The following is a 23,533-nucleotide window of genomic DNA, read 5'->3' on the forward strand; positions in this document are numbered from 1 at the left end:
GTTTCCACTAGATTTATTATCTGGTTTGTATTTATGCAACACCTGCTTATGCCATTCTGGAAGGATGATAGTACCTGAAAAGAGTTGTAAATTTACTCTTGCCTCCTTGAGGTGTTTTTGCGCAGCCAGAATGGTTGGAAGATTTCTCGGTCTAAACGAAAATCAGGACCTGAGGTTTCTTTCTTTTTCCATTTAATGACTTTTACGACTTTTTGTCTTAATTATATATAACCTAAGGGTTTTTTTGCTTTTCTGTTGCTGTTTTTCTTATTCCTTGTTGGTAATGTGTATATAGCAGTGGGAATAATGTTTCTTGTTAATTTATGTTGCAGAACCAATGAAAAGGGAAGCCATAAAAGATTTTTTTTATGTTATAAAAATAGCCTTGCCTAATAAGATTGGGGGGGGGGGGGGGGGGGCGGGCGGACTGGAAACAAAAAAACTAAGACCAAAATTGGCTCCCTAAAATCAAAGTTTGGATCCCACAGATCTACTAAAGCCAAAAGTATATGTCCTCCCATCTTTAAAATCCACAAAACAGTCTCTAGAAAATAAAACAATTATAAACTAGCCTATTTCTGGGCTTAAATTACATGATATTTATGGAATCATTCATGCCAGAATTAGCTTTGCTTCAGAATTTTGAAAGTAGCCTTAACTCCCAGAGTGCCCTTTTAATGCAGAATTAACTCTTTTCACAAGCTTAATGTTATCTTTCACAGAGAATTGAGAAAGCATGTGATGAAAATTTCTATTTATGGTCTAGTAGTATTCTCCAGTGCTCTTCAGATTATTTTTGTGTTTTGTTTTGTTTGTTTTTAAACTAGGTGGCGGTAGGAAAGTATTAGTTTATATATATTTTTTTCCATTCATTGGGGCTGAAGTTGTCCTGACAGTATCTATTTGAGAAGCATTCCTCTGAGTAGTCTCCACTGAATAGATTGTCTAATAAAACTTGTAAGGAACAGGATTGTCACCTGCCTTCTAAGTGATCTTTGAGATGCTGATGATTACCTCTATACACAAGTATAGGATTTGATGGAAGAATAATGATGCTGATTGTGTGCCTAATTATGCAGGTTATGGGCCCAATCCAGCACCTGTTGAAACTAAAAGAGAAAAGAGTCTTCTTGGTTTTAGGGAACTTTGGTTCAAGAGATGTGAAGCAGAGTGCTGTGTAGTGTTTATTAGCCACGGTTTTTCTTTAGATGGTGAAGAAAAATGCGGTACATAAAATCTGATACTTACATAGAACCACTTTTTGAAGCTGTAGCAGTTTGCAGGAATCATAAAATTTACTAAATAAAGAGATCAATACTATGTTACTGTTTGAATAGTGAAGGCAAATGATGCTGGGTATCTCCTGCCTCACCTGGAGCAAGGAGGAGACTCCATCATCATCTGCAGCAACAGTTGAAGCACTTTGATTCAATAAGTCCCTTCTGAACTGTGTATTAAATGCTGTTTGGCTAACTAAATATCTCCAAATCTGCTCACATCCTTTGTATTGATTTATTAAACTGTTTCCTATATTTCTGTGTACACTTTAATATATTTACTTCTGATCTTTTCTGTGAATGCTTAGTCTCCAGTGTTCTTTCTCTGCTGCCTTTTTATTTTCTCCTCAATAAGGACTTAATTTACACGCAGCAATACTCTTCACCTTGCCTCTTTTGTCCAAGTTATTTATTGAAATAGAGTTCATAGAGCATTCACCAGGAGAAAAAGCATTTTTGTGGACCAGGACATATGCTGCACACCCTCATGTAAATCCTGAGCGTTTCCAGCACAAGCGTTGGCATCTTGGGCATGCCAGAGGCACAAGGATAAGGAGTGCGGGGTTTGGATGAACAGTGCTGATGGATGACATGGGTATTTTAACAGAAAAACTCATGCAGTAGCAGAAAAAGTGTTAACCCTACACAAAGGCTACTCCTCGGTAGATGTTATTAGGGCGTTGGTGTTTATTTGGTTTAGTTTTCAGCGATGTTTTTCTGGGTCCATATGTATTAATTATATCAAATACCTGCTATTTTCACAAACTTTTTCTCATCAGGAAATAAATGCATGCTGGTGTAATACATAGTTGGATTTAGCAATATTTGCTCTCAGCACTGTTCAGTAGCTGTGAATAGGAGATAAAGCTGTTTAACCAGAATTACCAACCTTTGGCAAAGCTTTATCATTCTGGTACATATTCTGCATTACACTGTGCCTTCACATATGTGAAGTTAAGGTTTGATCCCAGCCCAAGCATTTATGAGCACCGAGGAGGTGAAATACAGCTACAGATTTTGCAGTTTGGACCTCTCTGCACTTGAGACAGTTTTGCCAGTTGATGAGGCTTTTAAGTCTGCTGAAATCCTGAAATCTGTGTTTATAAAGTCCTATATTAAGCCCAACTGCTGACTGCTCTTGCTGCATCTCTGTTGGTTCATCTGTAGGGTGTGAATGACTTCACCCGCATGGCAAGACTGAGCTGTGCTCTTGAGTGAAATTTTCAGGATTTTTGGAATAATACTTTATTTTGACTGTTCATCTTTGCTGTATAGCTTGTTTTCCCATCAGATAAAAACTGGACCAGCATACTTATTTCTGACGTAGTAATGGCAGCCTGGAATTTCTAAGAGTTGACCTCTGGTATAATTTACTCAAACTGGAAAATCTTTGAAATTTTTTTTCCACAAGCAGTGTGTGACAAAGGTTTCCGATTTTTTAATGGTTGCTTTCTTCTTCCTGTAAAGTTAAGGCAAATTAGCAATATGATACGGTGTTGCGAAGTGAAAATTTCCCTCTTTATCTACTGGATGGTACCCAAGTAATCATGTGCCACTTGCAAATAAAATGATATGGTAAAGGAAAGCAAAAAAACCCAACAATCATCTTTACTCAAAAGAAGACACTAACATCAAATGTGATCTTTATTTATCATGACTGCAATATCTGCTTCTTTGCCTTTTAGTAACACTACCAGAGGTCAGGATGTGCAGGCGCTGGTCCTGTGTCTTTCCTAAGAGGAAAATCGTATAGGATGAGATACGATGGTAGTGTTTATGGAGCAATGCTTTGCTGAATAGAGATGAAAGCAGCTGAATAGGACTTGCCATGCACCATTTCTCTGTATTTGTAGATATTTTGCTGGAAGGCGCTTGATCCTGCACTCCATTCAGACAAGCTCCAGCGAAGGCTGCTGGAGGCAGGGTCCGGTCCCACCGCTGCGATGGCTTTCCACCGCCCAGCCCTAAGCTCTTAAATGACATGAGTAAAGGCATAGAGCAGCTTCTTCCAGCATCTCCTGTGAAGGGAGGATGTTATGGCAGTCTGATGTAATGAAACGTACTTGCTTTGAAACCAGTTGCTTAATTTACTTAGTGAACCAGTATGTTGTACACAGCACCGTAAAGTTACTTGGTGAATTCTCAAAACTCTGAATTTTTTAGGATTCTGACAGTTGTTCCCCCTCGAGGGCCTAAACGTTGTGCCCATGATAATGAGAGCAGGCGGGGCTCAGATAGATCACTGTCTTTATAAATTCTTACACTGCAACTTTTTCTTTGAATAGGAGATAGCCCTAAGGGTCGAAAGTGCCAGAAATGCTACCTCTGCTATTCTGAGACGTTTCTTTTCAGTGATATTCCTGACTGGGGTGGTTAATTGTGATCATCAGGTGGGAATCCACCCCATTGTTAATGTAACAGGTTATTTTCTAAAATCCATTTGTAAAGGTTGCTGTATTTATTTCCTAGTCAAAGAATAACAACCGGATGCTAGGCTATTTAGATCACTGCATGCTTTACTTCGGAGGGCTTTGTTCAGGACTATAGCTGGGATTATTTCTCATTTTTCTTGACAACTCTATTGTGCCTTCCTTTATTGGTAACATTATGACATTAAATCTTCTGAAAGGAAAATAACTTTTTAAATGTAGCGGCACTGGGCAGCAGGGCTGTAATCAAAGTTTGGCCAGTCGCTCATTCTGGCGACATTGTGCAAGTCTCTCTCTTCCTTGAAAATACAACAAAACTTCCAAAATATACCAACATAAGCCATTTTTGTGTGTTTAACTGAACAGATCTGTTCCCTCTCCCAAGGTCAGGCAAGACCAGATTTCTCCTTTATCCCATTCAGACAAGAATTAATCCAGAGGAGTCTTACAGACTCTGCTACACCGGGCAGGGGATGGTCGCAAAGATCCCTTCTGGCCTGTGAAGCTACGAATCTGGGCTCTGGTTCCAAGGAAATAATGGCTAAAGTAATGGCTAAAAGGCTCAGTCTCTTCCTTTGGGAGGGCTGGAGGATGCAGTGATGCCTGGCACATGCGGTGCTGAGCCTAAGGACAGGAGCTGCTGGATGGGAGGGCTGCATTGCCCCCAGAAAACCAAACTAAATAATTGTGTTTATGCTCTTAATTCAAGATAATGAGGCTGCTAATGAGGACTGGCACTCTTTAAAGCACAGTGTGGGCTGAGGTGTCTCATTTTGGGAAGCATCCCCTAGAAAATCCGCAGCAGGACACCGAGTTGGCTGGGTCCCCGTGAAACACGGGGAAATGTCAGCAGTGCAGGTTGCTTTTGGAAATGTTGACCACTATGGGTTGTCTCTGAACAAGTGTGAAATAAATACTCAGGGGTTGGAGTAGATGACCCCCAGAGGTCCCTTCCAAATTACACCATTCTGTACTTCAGTGACATTTCTGCTGCTTTCCATTGTCATTTTGATATTAACTTGTCTTCCAGCACGGCTCAGATGCAATCCAGATTAATGGAGTACCTGACTGATCATTCCACCTGAACTTTGGCACTTAATTTAGCCATCTGAAGTGCAGCACCCTAAGTGCTGCTTGGTTTAGTGATAAGGTGGCAGGCAGCTCCTGAAGGGTGGTTCAGATAGATGATACATCCTTCTCTGACCAAGTACTGGGATGCTTCAGCTATGTACGTAAATTAGTTGGGATGAACCCAACCTTGAATGTCCAGCAGCAGATTTATAACAAAGTTGAACTTTTCAGCTCCAGTAGTAAACAATACTTGAGGCTGGACTAGATCCAGTGTCCTTCACTGGAGAAGAATATCCTTCTGCAGGTCTGTATATCAATTAAGGTACCAATTATAAATACATCTCATAGGAGGTCTTCAGGACAAGACTTTCAAGCCTCACAGATTTGCCTTAAGCTTACCACTGACTGGTATAGTTTCTGGGAGTGCAGAGAATTAGGCAAATCCCATTGAATTTTGCAAATTCAGGCTGATTTGGGGGCGGAGAAAAATTATACCGAAAGTGTCCCACAGCTGCTCTGATGCTGATTCAAAAAGCATAGCTGCAGGTCCCTAAAGCAAAAGTGCTTGTTAGAAGAGCTAGAAAATAGAAAATACATTTTTATGTCTGAGATTTTTCTGGAGCCTCGCTTAATGTTATTGAGTGTCTGTAGGGAATGAAAAGTCTTTAATTAAACAGATGCCAATGGGTACAAAATTTAAAGGCCTATCCTGAATGACCCTTGTCATTAATCCTAAAAATCGATATAATGTGTTTGGTTGTCTAGTGACTTCTAGTCATTTGCCTTTCCCAGATGAATTTGATATCTGGGTCCCATGATAATTTGAGACCTTCCAGCACTTCAAATTTTAAAGAAAAACATAATTAAACAAAAAAACGTAGAGATAAACCCAGTAATAATTATTGAATATTATGTATTTTCACAGCTCGCTGGAGCTAGAGTTATTTAAGGCAACGTGTGATACCTGGACTACCCTTATATTTCTGCCAGTGTTTTAGAGACTTGGAAAGCTGAAAGCAGAAGCACAGATAATGTTCAATTAGAATTAATGAATAAGATCAGCCTTGGGGTACAAAATGGGGAGGAATTAAGCAGTGGGCAGGTTTTAAAATGCTAATATAATAAACATAGGCTGAGGAATGGGGCCCTGGAGTGGGATTGCCCTTGGTCTCTGGGACAGATTAACCCAGGGGAAAATGGCAGAGCGCCTTAATTTCTCATGAAATGCCAAATTTTACTTTTTCATCAGAGGTGTGAGCCAGGAGAAGTGCCTCTGTGTCCATTTAGATAACCTAGCCATATGTGTGAGCCTTCCACCGGCACCTGCCTGGGACATCGGGGGAGTCGCCGTCCTGTAAGACGCAAGTTCTGGATGCGTTATACTGAATAAATGAGGAAATTAAAGGGTTTTTTTGTAGCTGCCACAGAAGTACGTATATACAGTCTGAAGGCAGTGTGTAGTCACGGCACGCAAGAGGTGAGAGTAGAGAATCACAAATTAGTTTTGATGAGTATTTGTTTAAATTTGAAAGTCTACCTGTGGGTCTTCATGCTCCATTTTTGTTTTCAATTAAGCTTTACAGTCACCAGGACCCAGCCACTTCTTTGATAACTAACTTAAGAACAGGGCCAGAACCTTCCCTTCTCGTTTCATTTGAACTTCTCCCAGGGACTTAATTGGAGACAAGGTCAGTGCACATTCATATTTCAGGTCTTCTCATAGTCCTAAACTTCACCGGTATGCGATCATTAAAATACGGTTTTACAAACCCACATTTTATTAGCATTCAGCCTCAAACTTAGTGATAGGAGATATATTCCTATAATCAAAAGGAAAAGTAACACGCTTCTGTGAATAAATGGATGTAACAAAGCTTAGAGTACTTCAGAGTGCCAATTTTGAATAGGGCACAGAAAATGCATGCAATTTGGGGCTGTTGTCAAAGAAATAAAGTTTTGTCAGCAAAACTTAAGAAGGTATTGCACAGGGTGTGCTTTTTGTTACAGAAAGAAAAGAAACAGAAGAAACTGAGTTTTACACAGAGAGGCAGCAGTGTCCATCCCCGTAGCTGCTATCTGCATTTCTTGAGAGGGGGCTTTCCTTCCCTTGGATACTGCTCTGCAATGCTCTGCGGTCCTGAGAAGCGGGATAGGACATGTCCTAGCCTAACCTGAAAATTTACAGGGGCAGAAGTGTTTATTTTTAAGATCTACAGCCTGGCTAATTGTCCCTGCATCTTCTGATGTCTTGTTTCCCTGGTCTTTTTAATAGGATTATTCATAATCATCTTCCATCTTTGAGTAATTCAACAAAAGCTTTATACTCGTTTGTGGAATTTACCTCGTTTTAGCTGTTCGCTTGTGATCCTGTCCAAATCCTTTCCCAACCCTCTCTCAATGCCCGCAATTGGGCTCAGGGAGCTGTTCCAGCGCACGATGCACACTGAATAGCACCAGATGGTTCCTTTCTTTTCCGAAACTCACTAACTAACCTCTATACCCAAAATAGCGTCCGAATTAGGCCTTTAAATCTGAGCATTTCTGCTGGGAAACTCTCTTTATGCTTTTTCCATAAGAGGCCCAAAGGGATGCTCTCCAGGTTAACAGTACGCCATGAGAAGCTGGTATGCTTTGCGCTCCTGTGTTACCTTACCATGGGAACCTTCACGCACGTTGAGACTCGCAAACCTCTGTCGCAGTTAGTATTTCAGTAGTGTCGTTATGAAAACGTGTGATTTGCAAAAAGGAAGGCGTCAGTGGCTTCATAAAAAAATTGTACAGAGAATTGCCATCAAAGCTAAGGCAGGCTCTGGCACTCGGGTGATGGACACAGGAACGCCGTCAGTCTCCAAATGCAGTGTGCATCTCTCCGTTGCATATGGTATAACAGGAGGAACCTCCTTTACTGCTGCGGGAGCGTAAATATTTAATAAACAGGTTTAGGGATGCATTATTTCATTGTGCTTTTTTGATTTCCTCCTTTTGTTGTTTGCGGCAGTGATGGTGTTGGGTCGGTTGTGCTGATGGGCAGCTAACACCTTCCTCCAGAGAAAGAGGGAGTTCGCTGCCTTTGGGGGATCTCTGGGCAGCTCCTAATGCCAGCACAGCATAATAAGGGTGCGTGCATTAATATTTGAAATGGAATATATTTTTTTAATATTCTTGTGATTTTATTTTAATCTGAATCTTAATAGCCTAATTATTTTGAAATTATTGTGCCCTTTGCTTTATAAACTCTTAATCACGAGGCTCTCAGGCAGATATCATTTAAGTAATCAGTATTGGTATAATCAGTAATTAAAGTGATAGCCAACTACAGGTGCTGCTAAGTGCTAATCAATTAAATGCGTTTGTAATTGAAAACTTGATTGAAGTATTGATAGTTGCTTTGATCCCTGGGCCTGTAAAGTTCCAGTTCGTTTTCTTATAGTTGATTGAAGCCCTTTATGAGCTTGCAATATTTAGCAGGTGTTGCAAAGGAAGGAGGTGAAATTCAACCTTTCCTTGCCCGATACGAATCAAAATCGTACTGTGGATCAGAAATGGTTTTGCCAGCTGTTGAATGACTTTAAGGAGTTTGTTTGCATGTCGACAGGCAGCTCTCTGCGGGTGGGTTTGCTGCCTCGGTACGTCTGATGTTGGCAAATGCCGTAGAGGCAACGTTGCGTGCCGTAGAGGCAACGCGGCAGCCCTTGGGCAGGGACGGGACTCTTGCCTGGCCAGGATGCTGCCAGCAGCATCCATGTCCCTTCGCCGGGCGGCATTCCAGGGGTTCCCGACTCCGTGTGCCCTGGTCACTCAAACCCAGAGCATCCTCAGCGGAGGGAGGAAGAGCTGAGAGCAACCGTTCATTGTGAGTAATTCTGTCATTGGCAGAAGGAAGAGTTAAAATGAAAAGAAATATATCGCTACAGCTATGGAAATATTTTGTAGATGGGTTTTCCTACTACAGGGGTTGATTTTCTCAATGAGAACTTTCTAGCCCAACTCCGAAGGAGATGTCGAAGCTTTGAAAATCTTCATGAATATGATGTTCTTTAAAAAAAAAAAATCTTTTCAAGTTAATGGTGTGTCTTAGTTACTTCAAAAGGTATCGTTTTCAAATGTACTTACAAAATCAGTACAAGTTAGTTTTAGCTGTGTAATGAAACATCTAAAAATGCCCTAAAATATCTAAAAATGCCTGAAAAACCCAGTAAGCAATGACTTTTTTCTGCTTAATAAAATGAGAAACTGAAAGCAAGATTCACCTGTCCTAACTTTGACTTGTAAAAGTCAGATATTCGTGGCTAGACCAGCTGTCCCGTGCAGTTGGGGGGAAAATGGGCAATTCTAGGGGCAGGCACTGCAGGTGAATTTCTTTGGACATTCCTTTTTCTCATCAACAACTATAAAAAAAGCCTGATGCATTGAGTGTCTAAACTTAGCTCAGAGGAATCTCCTCCAATTTTGAAACATTAAAGTTGTTTTAAATGTTGGTCTAAGCATACTATTTTGAAATGTCCATATGTCACCCAGCTAAAAAGCACTTAGTTGCACTGTCCATAATAATTTCCAAAGACTTTTTTTAAATATATAGAACAAAGTTTTGGAAGCAGTTGTGCCTCAGAAATTTCTACATTTGCAGAGAGAGAGGAAGTTATTACTTTTTCATTATTTGTTTTCAAACCTCACTATTTTCTGTTTGTTTTGTTCCTTTGCCACCATAACCAAGTATTTGCCTGAGGTTCCTGACTCTTCTAAGCCTTGTATTTGGTTATGTTTCATCTTCTCTTCTTTTCAAGTTAGCGAAGACACCCAGAGGCATTTTTTATCCTTAAGTTTTTTTCCCCAGTATATCATTACTATCGCTTTCTTTTCTTTTTTTTTTTTTTTTTAAGACTGTGGTGATCAAATGGTTTAAGTATTTGATCATGCAATTTTAATATAAGAGCCGTTTGGAGACGTAGCTCAGAAGAGAAATACCCTGAGGAGATAATACTGGCTGAAAAGGTCTTCATACCTTAACAATCCTCCCAGTTTTTTCTTCTTCTTATCTTCTCTTGGGGCAAAAAAAGTGGTTTTATGAAACACCATGCTTGGGGACTTTAAAATTGCTCATATCCAAGGCAACTGCCAACAGGCTCCACATGTATTTGTAAATTAATTTGCAGCTTACATGTCGGTTGTAGAAGGAGAGCCCCTTGCCTGCGGGGCGATGGGAGGGGAGGCGGTCCGAGGGCAGCAGGAAAGGCTGGGAGAAATTCAGCTTTTGCGTTAAGCGCCTTCCTCTGTCACTCATACACGTACCGTAACAGGTTTGGATGCTTGAGAAAAGAGCCTCTCCGGTGACTACAGCTTTAGTCCTACTGCAAGCCCAGGAAATAAAATGGGAAATAAAGTCCAGGGCTGTGCCCGAAGGTATGGGACCCAAGTCCGAGAATCATGTTACTGGAAGGTAATTCAGCGAGGGTCATAAAAGAGCAGAACCGGTTGGAAAAAATGGATCCAAGCCTCACCCCTTCTGCTCCTACACTTGCAACTCAGCACGTGAAAAATCCTGTCATCTTGACTACTGATCCTTTCAGATGTTTCCAGCAGGACTTTGGGCGTTCACAGCACATACTGTGAAATGCTCTCCTTTTTCTTTCCTTGCCCTAGGCCTCCTGTATTTTTGCAAGGCACTTCTGTGTCCCACATGGGTCTGAGCTGACACGTCCACAGCTGGGAGCCTGAACCACATTGTACACAAACACATGTTAAACTGTTGATGGTCGAGATACCATTAACAAATAACGGATCTTAATTTGTTCTCCCAGAGCATTGAAAATATTGACTTAAAGCCTTTCAAAATAAGACACCCTTATTTAATGAAAAAACATCATACAAGATCTCTGTAGGTTCCATAGGTCTGGCTTCTAAGTAGTTTTGACTTTCCTTATGTCACAAAAAGGAGTGGTTTGGACCACTTAAAGAATCACTTCCAATGGTATTAGCAAAAATGATTTAATAGGAATTTATATAAAAGCACGACTTCACAGAATTTGATGGCAAGGTTCACTCTATTACCTAATACGTGGATGAAACCCGCAAAGGAAGACTAAGTTTGAATTAGACTAAAATTAGGTATACAGAGACCGAAAACACAATAGGGTGAAAGAGAAACATACAGCAAAAAATTGAGTTAGAATTGATTGCTCGTGATTTGTACAGAGATTGAGAATGTAAAAAGGGTAAGGAAGACCCTCCCGTTGAGTCACGAGGTTCAGAGAAGACCCCCTTGCTTTCTAAACTCCTGTCGGAGTCTAGGTGCGGCTGGATCGACTCCTAGTCCCAGACTTGGGCAGTGGTTTGTATCTAAAGGGATTATGAGTGCAATAGCAGCCTGAAATTCATTCATGGTTGAATAAATTCATGACAGTAATTTAAGTGTAAATTTGAAAGCATTAACTTATAGCTTATCATATACTTGCTATAACTGACTTACTATAGACTATTCAGGTTAGTACACATGTGTGCATAAAGTCACTAAGATAAATACATACAAGGGAATAAAAGAGAGTAAAAGAGAGAGAGGAAAAAGAGGTATGCCTGTTAAAAATTCCCCTCGAGGTCAGTGAAAATATTCATGTCAATGCTTTGGTGTTTCTCTCAACGGGCAAAGGGTCGAGCCTCAAGGAGTGGAGAGAATCTGCCCCAGCCGTGTCGGCTTTCGGCGACAGACCTCCAATTTTCGCAAACAGACAGGAGAGTTTGGGAGCTTCGAGAGGCGTCCCGCTCAGAGGGAGATGCTGGTCCCATCCTGCTGCGGTCCGGGAGAGCTCCAAGGGCCTCCCGTAGTACCGCTGCTTGTAGGTTCAGGAGGTGATGGACTTTTGCCATCAACACATTGCTGGGATGCCAGCTGCGCTGGTACCATTTCACATGCAGATAAGGGAAACTCTGAGACTGAGAACTCCATAGATAGGGACTGCTCCCAGACTGTCAGGGGAGGGCTGTAATAACAAGGTCTCAAGGTCGTTAGGAGAGAGAACTGGCTGCAGGTTGTTGTGAGAAGTGTCTATCTCTCCTCCCGTCCCCCGCCTCCCTCCGCCGGGCAGCAGGAGTCCTTGAGACGCACAGCAGATCTCCCTGTCTCAGCTGGGTAGGAGTTCCTGGCACAGCCAAGGGTCGCTTCGCTGCCCGGCTCCTCACGCTTACGCCAAGGGCTGGCGAGCCTTCCTGAGTTTGCAGGGAGAAGGAATGCACCAGCACAGCTTACAGCACTAGGGTAATAAGCTTCTACGCTACATGCATAGTATAGAATAAGTATTTCCTTGGAATTCATCTTCTCTTTCAGGAGAGAACTCACACATAGCAAAAAAACAGTACAGTACCCTTTACTTCACCTTGGGATGCTTAATTTCATGGTGTAAACTATTATTTTGCAGTTATGTCAGCTTAGCACATCTTATTGCACAAATGACACATTGATTTTCACATTTTCTCAAGCACTAGCCTGCTTTAAAGTACACCTGAGGGTTAGACATATTTTTTAAATACTGTCTTTTTAAGTCCCTTCTTGAGTCCTGCCTGTTTTTCAAAAGGTACCTGATTTGGGAGATAATACATGTTTTCCATGAGCTGTTCAGGTGGTTTTGATTTAATTGTTAGCAAAACCAGAGCCTGAATGCCTCTGAATGCACACTTCACCCAGAGGAGATTATTGAGGCCAAGATTAATAGCAGTTACAAAAGCCACAGTTAGACATGAATTTTGGCAAGCACAGAAAGGCTCGTTCTCAGAGGCACAGGACAACTTCTGAATGCTCCTAGCAGATCTTTAGGAGCCCTTCTGGGGGATGTATCGTTGTGTTCGGTGGTGACCAGTCTGACTTATGTACCCAGGTCCCAAGGCAGGGTTTTTAAGGATGAAAGATGAGTCAAACCTGTCATGAAACTTTCTATTCAGTGTCCTGGGGGCTTGTAATTATTTGCAACTGCATCTCGGGCAGTATATTGTGGTTTTGGCTATAAGCCTTGCTTCTGACAGGTCCAGCTTATTTATGCTAGTTTTTAAATTTTAATTTCTTCAAGCCTATAGTCCTATTTCAGCTTGCAACCTTAAGTGGGGAATGCTTGCCGTCTGGGTGTATTGAAGCCACTGATACTTCAGAGGTGCTGTAGTGTTGGTTTATTTTTTTATTTATTGCTGTTCTTAAGAATATTTAATGTGTGTCGCTACAGCATTTGACAGACCTCAGGTATCTTCAGTGCCCATTGCTATTACTAATAAAAGCTAAACAACACTAGTAGGAGTATTTAAGATACAAAAAAGGCCAGTAACCTTTTACAGTACTTTTCCATGTTGCGTTCCAACCAGGACTAACAGGTTCTTAAAATCCTCTTGAAGCTGGCGTCGTTTTATGGTTTCCTTAGGAATGCTGGTATAACAGAAAGGAAATACTTTCTTTCTGTTGGTTACCTTTCGGATAGAGCGTGAAGGATTAGAGCACTAGTCATTACTGTTCTCTCTTAAGCAGAAGAAAGGACAAGAAGCCCGTCAGAACCTTAGTCATTGATTTTCCTGGTGCAAAGGGTCACATGTTAAGTACTATTGATAAAAAGCATCGTTGTGGTGTCCATGGAGACCAGGTTGAGGTGAAAGTGAACTGTTACTGTTACAGTGACAGCTTTAGGTGGATCTGTAAAGAACCTGCTTTTTCCTCTGATCATGAGGAAGATCTTATTTATTCTACTTTGAGCGTTAGATCAAACCCATTGCCTCTGTGAGACCTGCTGTGCAGGGAGATGCAGTCAGCGTTGACTTCAAGGCAGAGGAAGGGATATTTGGGGTCTCATAAAAACTGTGCAGTGCTCGCAGGTGTTGCAGCTCCAAGTGCTTGGATGCTTCTGCTGGAACTCTTGTTGTGTTTTTTAAATCAAATTGGTGTCAAGTTCAGGCTAGAAGTAGTATGGCTGCAATAGTTCCTTATATCCCTAAAAACCACACGTCTATAAATCTCACATCTGTTAAATGGTTGCTGACTGGCCCCATTGACGGGTTGAACCACCCCAGTGGCAGATCCGTTGCTTGAGTCTTGTTCTATTTGCCAGAAACTCTTTTCTTTGTGTGGGTGGACGCTGGCCTGGAGAGCCCTTCCTCTGAAGGAGCAGAACCAACACTAGTGCTGCCTCTCCTGGAGGGCAACAGATTGTCTTGGGGCCTCGAGCTGGTTTAGCTCACATGTAGCTCAGCAATCTTTTTTTGTTTGAAATAAATTGACAAAACGGAGCCTGTGGTTTGGAAACGGTGGTGGACCACCCAAAGAGCCACTCAAAAGTCTGGGTCATTAGAAGGTCTTCCAAATTATGGGATTTCTTTCAAAATTCACTTGTGGTTTCTATCAGCTGATTCAGTTCTAAATTTTCTCTAAGTGGCACCTTTGGGTAAAAGTTTGTGTTACTGCACTTTCCAAACTGAGAGACCGGTGTCATTTGTCCCTTCTGGTGGGATTTTTCAATCCAGAAATCATTCCTGTAACCATCTACCTGCATGAGCTGTGTGACAGGTACCTGAAAGCATTCCTGTCCCTTCCTCCCTTTATTGTTTTTTCTCCATATATTTATTTTTTTTCCCCTGGATGGGGGCAGCTGGGATTTTAGAAGCGTTTTTCTTGTTGCTCTTGGAAGGGGCAGGGAAAAGCTGGAGTTGTTCTTTCTTACCCTTCTCTGAGAAAATATCCAAATGCTCTGCTTTCTTCTCTACCTGGGCAATGGGGCAGTCAAAGTGTCTTCTCCTTGTAGCTGGGCTGGAATACACAGAGGTGCTGAGGTCTCCACGATGGGAGCGTGGCTCAGTGTTGTGCAGAAATCGGAAGAGTTGGGAGTGCACCGGTATCGAACAATGAGTTACCTGTAGACGTCCTCAGAGCTGTCAACAGAAATATGTTTTAAAGCTGCTCTCTGGGTGTTTGCATTCTTCCATAAACATTTTATATGTAGGCAATTTCAATATGCAAAGTGACCAAATCTGTTTTTAAAACAATTGCTCTCTGGTTTGAAAAATGGAGTTTGTTCTGCCCTAATGCAAAAAACTCGGCATTATTTCTCTCAGCAATGAAAACCTGAAGTATTGATTTTGAAATGTATAATTGATTGTAACAATAAATCACTGGGCAGTATATGTGCAAAATTGATTTTTCTATTGCAATAATTAATTTGATATGTGCTATAACATATTTATGCAGGGACTAAGCAACTCAATAATGGTAATAAATTGTGTTTGGTCAAAAACTATCCACTGTGATGTGGTTGACTTTTTTCTTTGTCTAAATATTTGCAATACAGTGTTGCAAGAGATAGTATAGATAGAATTGTGCGATTGTGAGGCCTTGCTCCATGAGAAACTCTTAATACCTTGTATTGGGCTGAGTGAAAACACTAGAAGGATTGGAGACTTGTAAGGAACAGCTGGTACCCAGATTGTTTTAGCAAAGAAATGTTAATGTACGATATCAGCTCTCTTATCAGTCCAGCCCAGTAAATCTGGTGGTTTCTCCTGGACAAATTGATAGAAACTGTAATAAAGAACAGAATGAATAGACATATGGATGAACATGATATGACAAAGAGGGATCAATACAGCTTTTGTGGAGGGAAGTCCTGCTTCACGTGCCTATTAAAGTCCTTTGAAGGAATCATTGAGCACCTGGGCAAGGAGATCCAGTTGATATCATTGGCTTGGGTTTCCTAAAGCCTTTTGATAAGGTCCCTCACAAAAGCCTCCTGAAGAAATGCAGTTGCTGCAGCGTAAGGAAGAAGATCCCTTTGTGATAAGCAACCAAACAAAGGACGGAGAGAGGTGTTGGCTTGTCTCAGCTGAGGACCGCCGGCGGTGGAGTTGCCCAGCGATGCACACCGGAGTCCATGCCGGCTAGTGCACAGGATGGAGAGTGAGGAAACAAGGGTTAACAATTTAGCGTAGCAAAAGTGAAAGCTGATTGCTAAAAATCCTTAGAACGCTGAGCGAGTGGGAGGTAAAAGAGTAAATGAAATTCCGTGTGGTTAAATATAAAGCAACGCAGGGAACACATGCGTACCCGCTGCTGTGCGCTGAACTAGCTGCTGCTGCTCGGGAAGGAGGTCTTGCTGTTAGAAGTCTGGAAGCACAATGGTCTGCAGTGGTAAAAGCACCGCTGAGTGTTGGGGGTTATTGGAAAATGAACACGGTTGAAAAGAAAATGATCGCTGCAGCACTGCACAAACCTGCCGTGTCCCCTCCGCCAAAGACGGGGAGGAAGAAAAAGTACAAGAGAAGGTGACAGGAATGGCCAAGGACGTGGACTGGCTTCTGTATCGCGATGACAAAATTCCTTCAGACCTTTCTCCAAGGAGAGAGGTGGCAGAGACGGGTGTTTGACTGTGTAGGGCTGTGTCGGGACGCATCAGGAAGGGAGAGTTTCTGTTTGGGCTATTAGGCTAAGCTAAAATCCCTCACATAATCTAGGCTAGACAAGCAGTATTTAGAAAAAGTGATTGGTCTTGGTTAATTGCGTTGCTACTGACTCTGACGAATGGCTCAACAAAAATTCTCTTATGCGTTTGGATCGGCAATAAGTTTATTCCCAAGAGGTTTGACTCTCTTTACTGCACCCTCGTTATATCAATGTAATGTCTCTGTGAATGTCCGTGGAATTAAAATGGCACAGAATTGTTAGGGCTGCTCAGGTTGATATTTGTATCCTATGGTCAGAAAGAGGTGACTTTGGCACTTTGGGCTGAAAAGCGAAATGAGTTGCAGTGTCTACTCAACCCTAGAGCTGATGTTTCTAGTACTGTAGGTATTCTAGTAGCCTGTTGAAATGAAAACTTCCTGAAAAGGGAGAAAATTTACTATATAAATCCATTGTCTATATAGCCATCCACTGCTAGAGAATGCACGGTTTTCTTTATCCCAATGTGAATCTTTTTAGATTTGATATGGTTTTCTTCTCAAAGTAACAACTTAGTTGAATACATGTTGTTATTAGAAAAACATAGCCTTTTTTTTTTTCCTTTTTTTAAATTCATTTTATGTGCTTTATTTCTTTCGTTTCTTTGAAAAAAAAAATCAACAATAATATCTCTTCTTTTACAGAGCATCAAAGTTAGCTGGTTGCCTCCACCACCAGGTACTCAAAATGGATTTATTACGGGCTATAAAATCCGACATAGAAAGACTACCCGCAGGGGTGAGATTGAAACACTGGAGCCAAACAACCTCTGGTACTTGTTCACAGGTCAGTGTTCACATGGTACAGCCTTGCAAGGTTTTGATGAATTAAATGCTTTGGGAATAAAATATACTTTCACTTCAAGGGAACATTGATTTCTTTGCTGGCAGGTAGCATTTATTGTGTTGTATGAAGACAGTCTTTATGGTGTTTCTTTTAAACCAATCTTTTCCTTAATGCTTTTATCATATGTTTGTCTCCTGGATTTTATCATTAATGAATTTGAAGCCCCATTTCTTGTGTCTAATATCTTAAGACTTGGATGGTTTTTTAGAGCACTCAGTCAACATCTCCTATTTTCTCATGGGTGCAAAAATAATCGATTTCCCTAGTTTCTTTTCCAAGATTTTCAGTGGAAAATATCTCCTCACAGAATAAAAAGTGCAACAGTAGATCATAGAAAAACTATAATTGCAATGAATGAAAGTAGCCAGATGAGTATTGTAAGGGTTACAGTGAATTCTAGTGGGTGAAAATGAATTTCACCTGGGTTCTTGCATTGTGCCCAAGACATAACTGAGAAAGCAGCAAAGCATCAAGGGAGAAAATTAAACTTTGACAAAGTCAGTGGCACCTTTGCCACTGAATTCAGTATAACTGTGATTTCACCTCAAATGACCTGCTTTATGTTTACTTCCACATGTAAATCTGTGAGAATCAGAAGTAATTTTGAATTATATATTTCAGAATAAACAATATCATTTTTCTGTTTTGGAAGGAAAAGCAGTATTTTCTTTCAAAATTAAATAACAGCAAAAGTAGAACATTTTTACAAGGAAAACTTTAAATACTGAAATCTCAACTCGGTCATCTAACCTAGGCTCTTGAAAGAAGTCCCCATGGGACCTCTTGTGAAGGCTACATAACTGATGGCTGCACAACAAACGAGTACTTTCTGGGGAGCGATAGCACGTTAGGCAAGTTGGGAAGGATCTATTTTCTGGCAGATAAAGTAGAAATAACGATGAAAGCTGCTCAGATGTTGGAGTGGCTGCTGCCGTGACAGCTTAGAGAAGAAAACATGGCGATGCAGTCCGAGTCCCAGAGCGAAGGCACGTACCTCCGTAGCTCCGCTGCCACCGTCCCCGCGGATCCCATCCCTGCGGATCGCGCCCTCGGCGAGGGGGAAAGGCTGCGGGAGGCGAAAGCCTCGGTCTGCCGCGTGGGAGCAGAGCAGGTTAACCTCTCTTGCAGTACATCCCCACGTCCTGAGCGAACTTTCGTTCACATGAATTATTCCGGGCTTGAAGAGCTGTCGAGTCCTGGTGGGACTGTGGGCTGCAGGCGGCCCCAGCCCTCCTGCCTGCCCCGGCCGCCGATGGCTCTGTGCAGCCCGAAGGGAAGTGCTTTGTTTTACGGAGCTTGGGAATACACGTTTTAGAAAGCAATTAAGAAAAATATCCAGATCTCGTTATTACCCGCTGCATGCATATTTTGTGATTGCTGGAGACCGAGCTGCTGCATGGCTCTTCTAAATGGACATTTTAAATATTAACATGTAGGTACTTCACATCTTTGCTGCAATCCTATTTGGTAGGCAGGTGCTTTACGGGATAATAAGAACATCTGCAATAGCAAAGGAGTTTAGAGTTACAGTGCAGGTTTTTAAATAGCTGCTATCAATTTTAGAGTAGCCTTCCATGTCTGCTAAATGTTAAACTGCTCTTTTTAATTATGAGTGTTCTTCTCCAGAGAATGTTTGCAATTAAATGAAACATTTTTTTCCTGTGCTTTGTGGTCAGTATAGACTGAGCAAAAAGATAAACCTATATCCCCACCTCAGGGACTTGGAAGTCCTGTGGCACATTCAGGAACGCTGCAGTAATTGTTTTCTGATGGCTTTAGCCACAGAGGAAAACGTCTATTTCTGAACTCGTGCTTATTTCATAATATTGGTAAGACTTTATATTTTTTGCCTGCACTGTGTGCTCTGAAGTTAATCAGGAGCACCGGAAAGCAAAACACTCGTCGCTTGCTAACCTAGTTCCTAGCCTGCAAATTTTATGCATAAGGAGAGTGTACCTGCAGTATCCTGCGTGTTAAAAGCAGTGAGCTGTTTTTGTGAAGTGTGCAATTAAGAGATTAGTTATGTAAAACAAATCTTCATTTTTCTACTACTTGGACTTCCATGAATTTTGTATGTATGAGCGCAACCGATGGGAATTACGACCCAAACTAGTCCTGGGCCAGTGCAGCACTCAGTCAATTTTTGAAGCCTTTTGTTTTGGTCAAAAATCTCTTTTCCCGCGTGTCTAACAACCTCCCCCCTGGAGCCGTTCTGCTACACCCCTGCCCAGGCATTGCTCGGAGGGTGCTGCCCATACGACATCCCCACGTACGTGGACTGTATAGCACAGTCTGTAAACCAGGCAGCGAGACACTGTGTGGGGCTGCGGTGTGCTGGGGGAACACGCTTCTATGTATTTGAATACGTATTTTGTATATATACATATATATATGCATTTCTATGTATTTCCTTATATATGGCACATCCAGTGGACTATTACTAGAGATTTCATTTTATGCAAAGTCTATTGCAAACTCTGCTATTTTCATTAATCTGTTTTTCTTCTTTCTGTATGATTTTTGTTTGCTTTTTTTTTTTTCAAACAGGACTTGAGAAAGGAAGCCAGTACAGTTTCCAGGTGGCTGCCATGACAGTGAATGGGACAGGCCCCCCCTCGGACTGGTACACGGCGGAAACACCCGAGAATGATCTCGATGGTAAATGGATCTCTTTTAAAAGCTGTTGTCTCCTAAAGCCTTCTAGCTGAGGGGTGTCACTGCAGTTGTCACCCAAGCCGAGGTTAGGGTGAGATGCCTGGGCTCTGAACACCCACCAACAGATGATTTCTTATTGTCCTGGGTCCCGTATGCCTTGGGTTGCGTTCCTCTGTCATCACCAGGACCAAGGAGTCGGAAACCTTTGTTAAAATAATTCTGTGACAGAATTTAGCTCCTGAGCATCACGGCCGTTTGCCGTAATACGGTGCAGTGAATCTGCGTAAACTTCATAAATGATAAATGTAATCAATCAAAGAAACAATGGAAATGATGCCAACAATCCTAACAGTTCACTAAGCAAATATTCAAATAGGTCAAATCCTGTTTCCCAGCCTTTATTTGCAGATGTTAGAAATGCAGGTTGGCAACAGAGCTGAATAATTAGTGAAAGATGATGGGATGCAGATACCTGAAAACTGTGGGCTGTATAAATCAGTGCAGATGCTGACACAAAAGGGAAGAAAAACACTGAAATGAAAGGGTTAGATAAAATGACTGGAATATTTGAAGTAGTAAAGGAATAAAAGGAGAGTAATGAAAAAGTCTACCTAAAAAAATTAAACAGACTGCAAATCAAATGGAACAAAGAATCTGACAGATGGAAGTCACGGCAAAACTACAGACTATCCATGAGAAGCAAATACATAGTAGAAAGGAGATGAATAGAAAATAAAAGGAAACTGATGAAAATTGCTATGATTTTTAAAACAAAATAAGTCACCTAAAAAGGATCAAAGGCAAACTGGATGAAAGAATAAATAAATAATCAATTTAAATGCACCATAGTACTTGATGTTGCCTTTCTTTTGACCTGCCGGATTTCCTTATGATTTCAAAATCAAGCCTTGCAAATTGAAGAATTTCTGCCTTTCCCTATGTCCAAATGCAATTTTCCAGCAGACTGGGAGTGACTGCAGTGCATGGCAGGCAAAATGGGAGAACCACTACCTGTGGTTTCTCATCAAGGTTTGAAAGAAGAGGTGATGCTGCTAGACGCGGTGTAACTATACCAACGGATCACAACATGCCGCGGTGCATGATGATATCTTTCTAATTATGCTTTGGCTAGACAGCAGTTTGAGAAGTGATGTTGTTAAGGTGTAAACAGCTGACTTTTCGCTGGCGAGAGTAAAAGATAAATTCTGAACACACCGCGGTATGCAAAAAGAAAGTAACACATGTGAGCAAATTTTCGTTTTGATTTGCATTTAGTACACACGGCATTCCTTTGAAGTTTTTGTGCCCAAATACACGTGTGCATGCAAAGACGTTAATCGAGTAATCACAGGAGACACGCGATGGAAGTGGGTGCATGCCGATAAATTCAAGCAAAGCCATTTTGTTCATGTATTGTATTTACATGCGTTTGCATTTGCAGTAGTGATGAATTATCCTTGTGAAGCCGCAGCAGCCTGATGCTGGGAATGCACCGTGTTGCGTACTAGGTACAAATGGTCCGACGAACCCTGGGGAAGAATCTACTTATTACTGTAGTTACGCAGAGTCCTGCAAGTGTCAGCTAACCAGGGAAGGGCTGGAGCACAGGCTGGTAACTGCAATTCCCTCTCTGCTGCTCTGGCTAATGCAGTTTCTCTTCCTTTCTCTGGAAGCTTGGTTGGCATCAGCAGCACAAAGATGAACAGTATCCCGGCGAACAGCATCAACTCCCAATGGATAGTCATTTTAATTACTGTCTTTTTTTAAAGTGATTAGAAATCTAAACATTGCTGCTTCTTCAAGGTTCCCTAGAAAGCTTGAATGCCTTTACTGACAGCTGGGAAGGTTTTAAATATTTATTTTAAGCCTCAAATTTTGTGCTTTAAAAAAGAAAAAAAATAGAAATTGAAAGCAGTGCTTTCCCCAAAGGGTCTGTTTTAAATAGCTTGAGCAAGGATGCAAGAGAATCTCTGATCAACTCAGCAAAGGTATCCTCCAGGAAAATGGGTTTAGGATGCTTGGTTTCTGATTACTGCATTGAACAGATGGAAGCTGTTATACATATTAGATAGTGATATAGTTTAGCTTCAGCTTTAAATTAGTGCTCTAAGAGCATGACAAGCTACACTGCTATTATATTGTAATTTATACTGAAAAGTGAAGGGGGAAATATGTGAACAAAATGGGATGAGTAAAAAGTAGCCTGACTTTGTAAAACATACATCTTTGAATGCCTAAGAGAATTGCTAAAGTGACCCAAATGTAAAGCATTTTTCAAGCTTGACAGTAGAATTAGGGACCTTTAAGTAGCACTAGGTGCAGTATTGCCTGGATGGAAGACGTAGGTGCTCAAGCCATCAAGTAGACACACAGCGAAGGACTCGGAGGCACGTGTGAGCAGATGTGGCATCCCAGGAGGAGAAGTCACGGCAGGCAGCGACACAGGACCTCAGCTTCCATTTTCTGCGAACCTAACCGTCCGTAAGGGAAGAGCGTAAGAAATGCAGCACCAAGAAATCTGGTTTCATGGGCACATCTACCGAGGAGCTCTCCTCCTGCGTGCCAGCCACTGGTCTGTGGGGCTGGCTGACATCCACAGCTCGTGGGTCTGAGCGCGGCATTTCCTTACGAGTACCCACAGATTTCCTCACCTGACAGGAGAGCGAGAAACTCTTGGTGCAGTTAAGAGAGGGACTGTAAATTTGTCTCATTTGGGACTTGGGATGAAGAACTCATTTGGTGCTACGTGTAGGAGAATGGGATCTCATGGTTGCTTCTCAGAAGTAGTTCTGGCATCACGGTCAAGCCCAGGAGATCCAAAAGTAAATGTATTGATCTAGAACCGCAAGGGAATGATCTGACAAAGGAAGCAGAAATGAGATACGTGTTTCAATGAGAATTTGACTCCTGGATATCCGAGTGCTGGAACACTGAAATCAGCAGAGCCATGCAAAGGCTGGATGGTTGTGTTTCCTGAAGAATTGATGGATTTAGATGTTTGGCCGTATGTTATGTTTGACAGAAGTCCTTACTGTGGAAAACATGCTTCGTTGTAAAGAGAAGCAAAAAATATTTTGTTTGAGGGGAAAAAAAATAGTTGATTCTAACATTTAACTTTGTATTTGGGATGTGAGCTACACAACACAAATTCTAAAGTTCTGTTTCAGAATAAGAAAAGTGTTTTTTCCAGAAAATGTTTGAAAGTAAAGCTAATGAAAATGTAACTAAAATTGCTTTATACAGAAAGCTGAAGCAAAAAAGTGCATCTTCAAAAAAAAAACTGTGTTTATGAAATGTCAGTATTCAAAGAATAGTTCCAAAATGTTGTTCACCCCAGCTTCATTTTAGAGACTTAATTCACAAGAAGGGTACCAGAAGTTAAACCGCCTTTAACTTTTTGAAATAAGAAGTCATGACTTAGCTCTGAAATGCGTGAATCGCATATTTGAATTGTTTGAAATAAAGAATATGAAATGTTTGAATGAAGTAGTTTTAACCTAAACGGCTGCCTAGAGGTATCTGTACTGCAGTTGAAATCTTTGTGTTGTGTCAGATGTAAAAATGATCATTTGAGGGCAATCGGTTCTTTGAATGCTCTGATCTTCTCTGCTGCCTGAGAATTGCTGCTTTTAGGAATTTTGAGGAATTTTCAGTATTGCTATGTTATCCAGCTTCTCATTTCAAGGCATCAAATTGTTATTTTATCTTTGGGTCTTGTAAGAAATGCTTCTGTCATTTGTTTTTCAAACAGCACTGTTGAGGAATAGCTGCTCAAGTAACTTTTGCTTCTGCATTAAAACAAA

At 41.4% G+C, this 23,533-nt stretch overlaps 1 protein-coding gene across 1 annotated transcript in view; it reads left to right on the forward strand.

The window, feature by feature from the left end:
• The window catches only part of DCC (DCC netrin 1 receptor), a 570,508-nt gene that overhangs the window by 460,065 nt on the left and 86,910 nt on the right, over positions 1 to 23,533 (forward strand). The window contains exons 13-14 of the mRNA XM_010583034.1: positions 16,874 to 17,015; positions 19,623 to 19,733. Coding sequence (XP_010581336.1) covers positions 16,874 to 17,015; positions 19,623 to 19,733 — 253 coding nt within the window. The remainder of the gene's footprint in view (positions 1 to 16,873; positions 17,016 to 19,622; positions 19,734 to 23,533) is intronic.

Source organism: Haliaeetus leucocephalus, unplaced genomic scaffold (genome assembly GCF_000737465.1).
Source record: "Haliaeetus leucocephalus isolate CR32 unplaced genomic scaffold, Haliaeetus_leucocephalus-4.0 Scaffold866, whole genome shotgun sequence".
NCBI lineage: Eukaryota > Metazoa > Chordata > Aves > Accipitriformes > Accipitridae > Haliaeetus > Haliaeetus leucocephalus.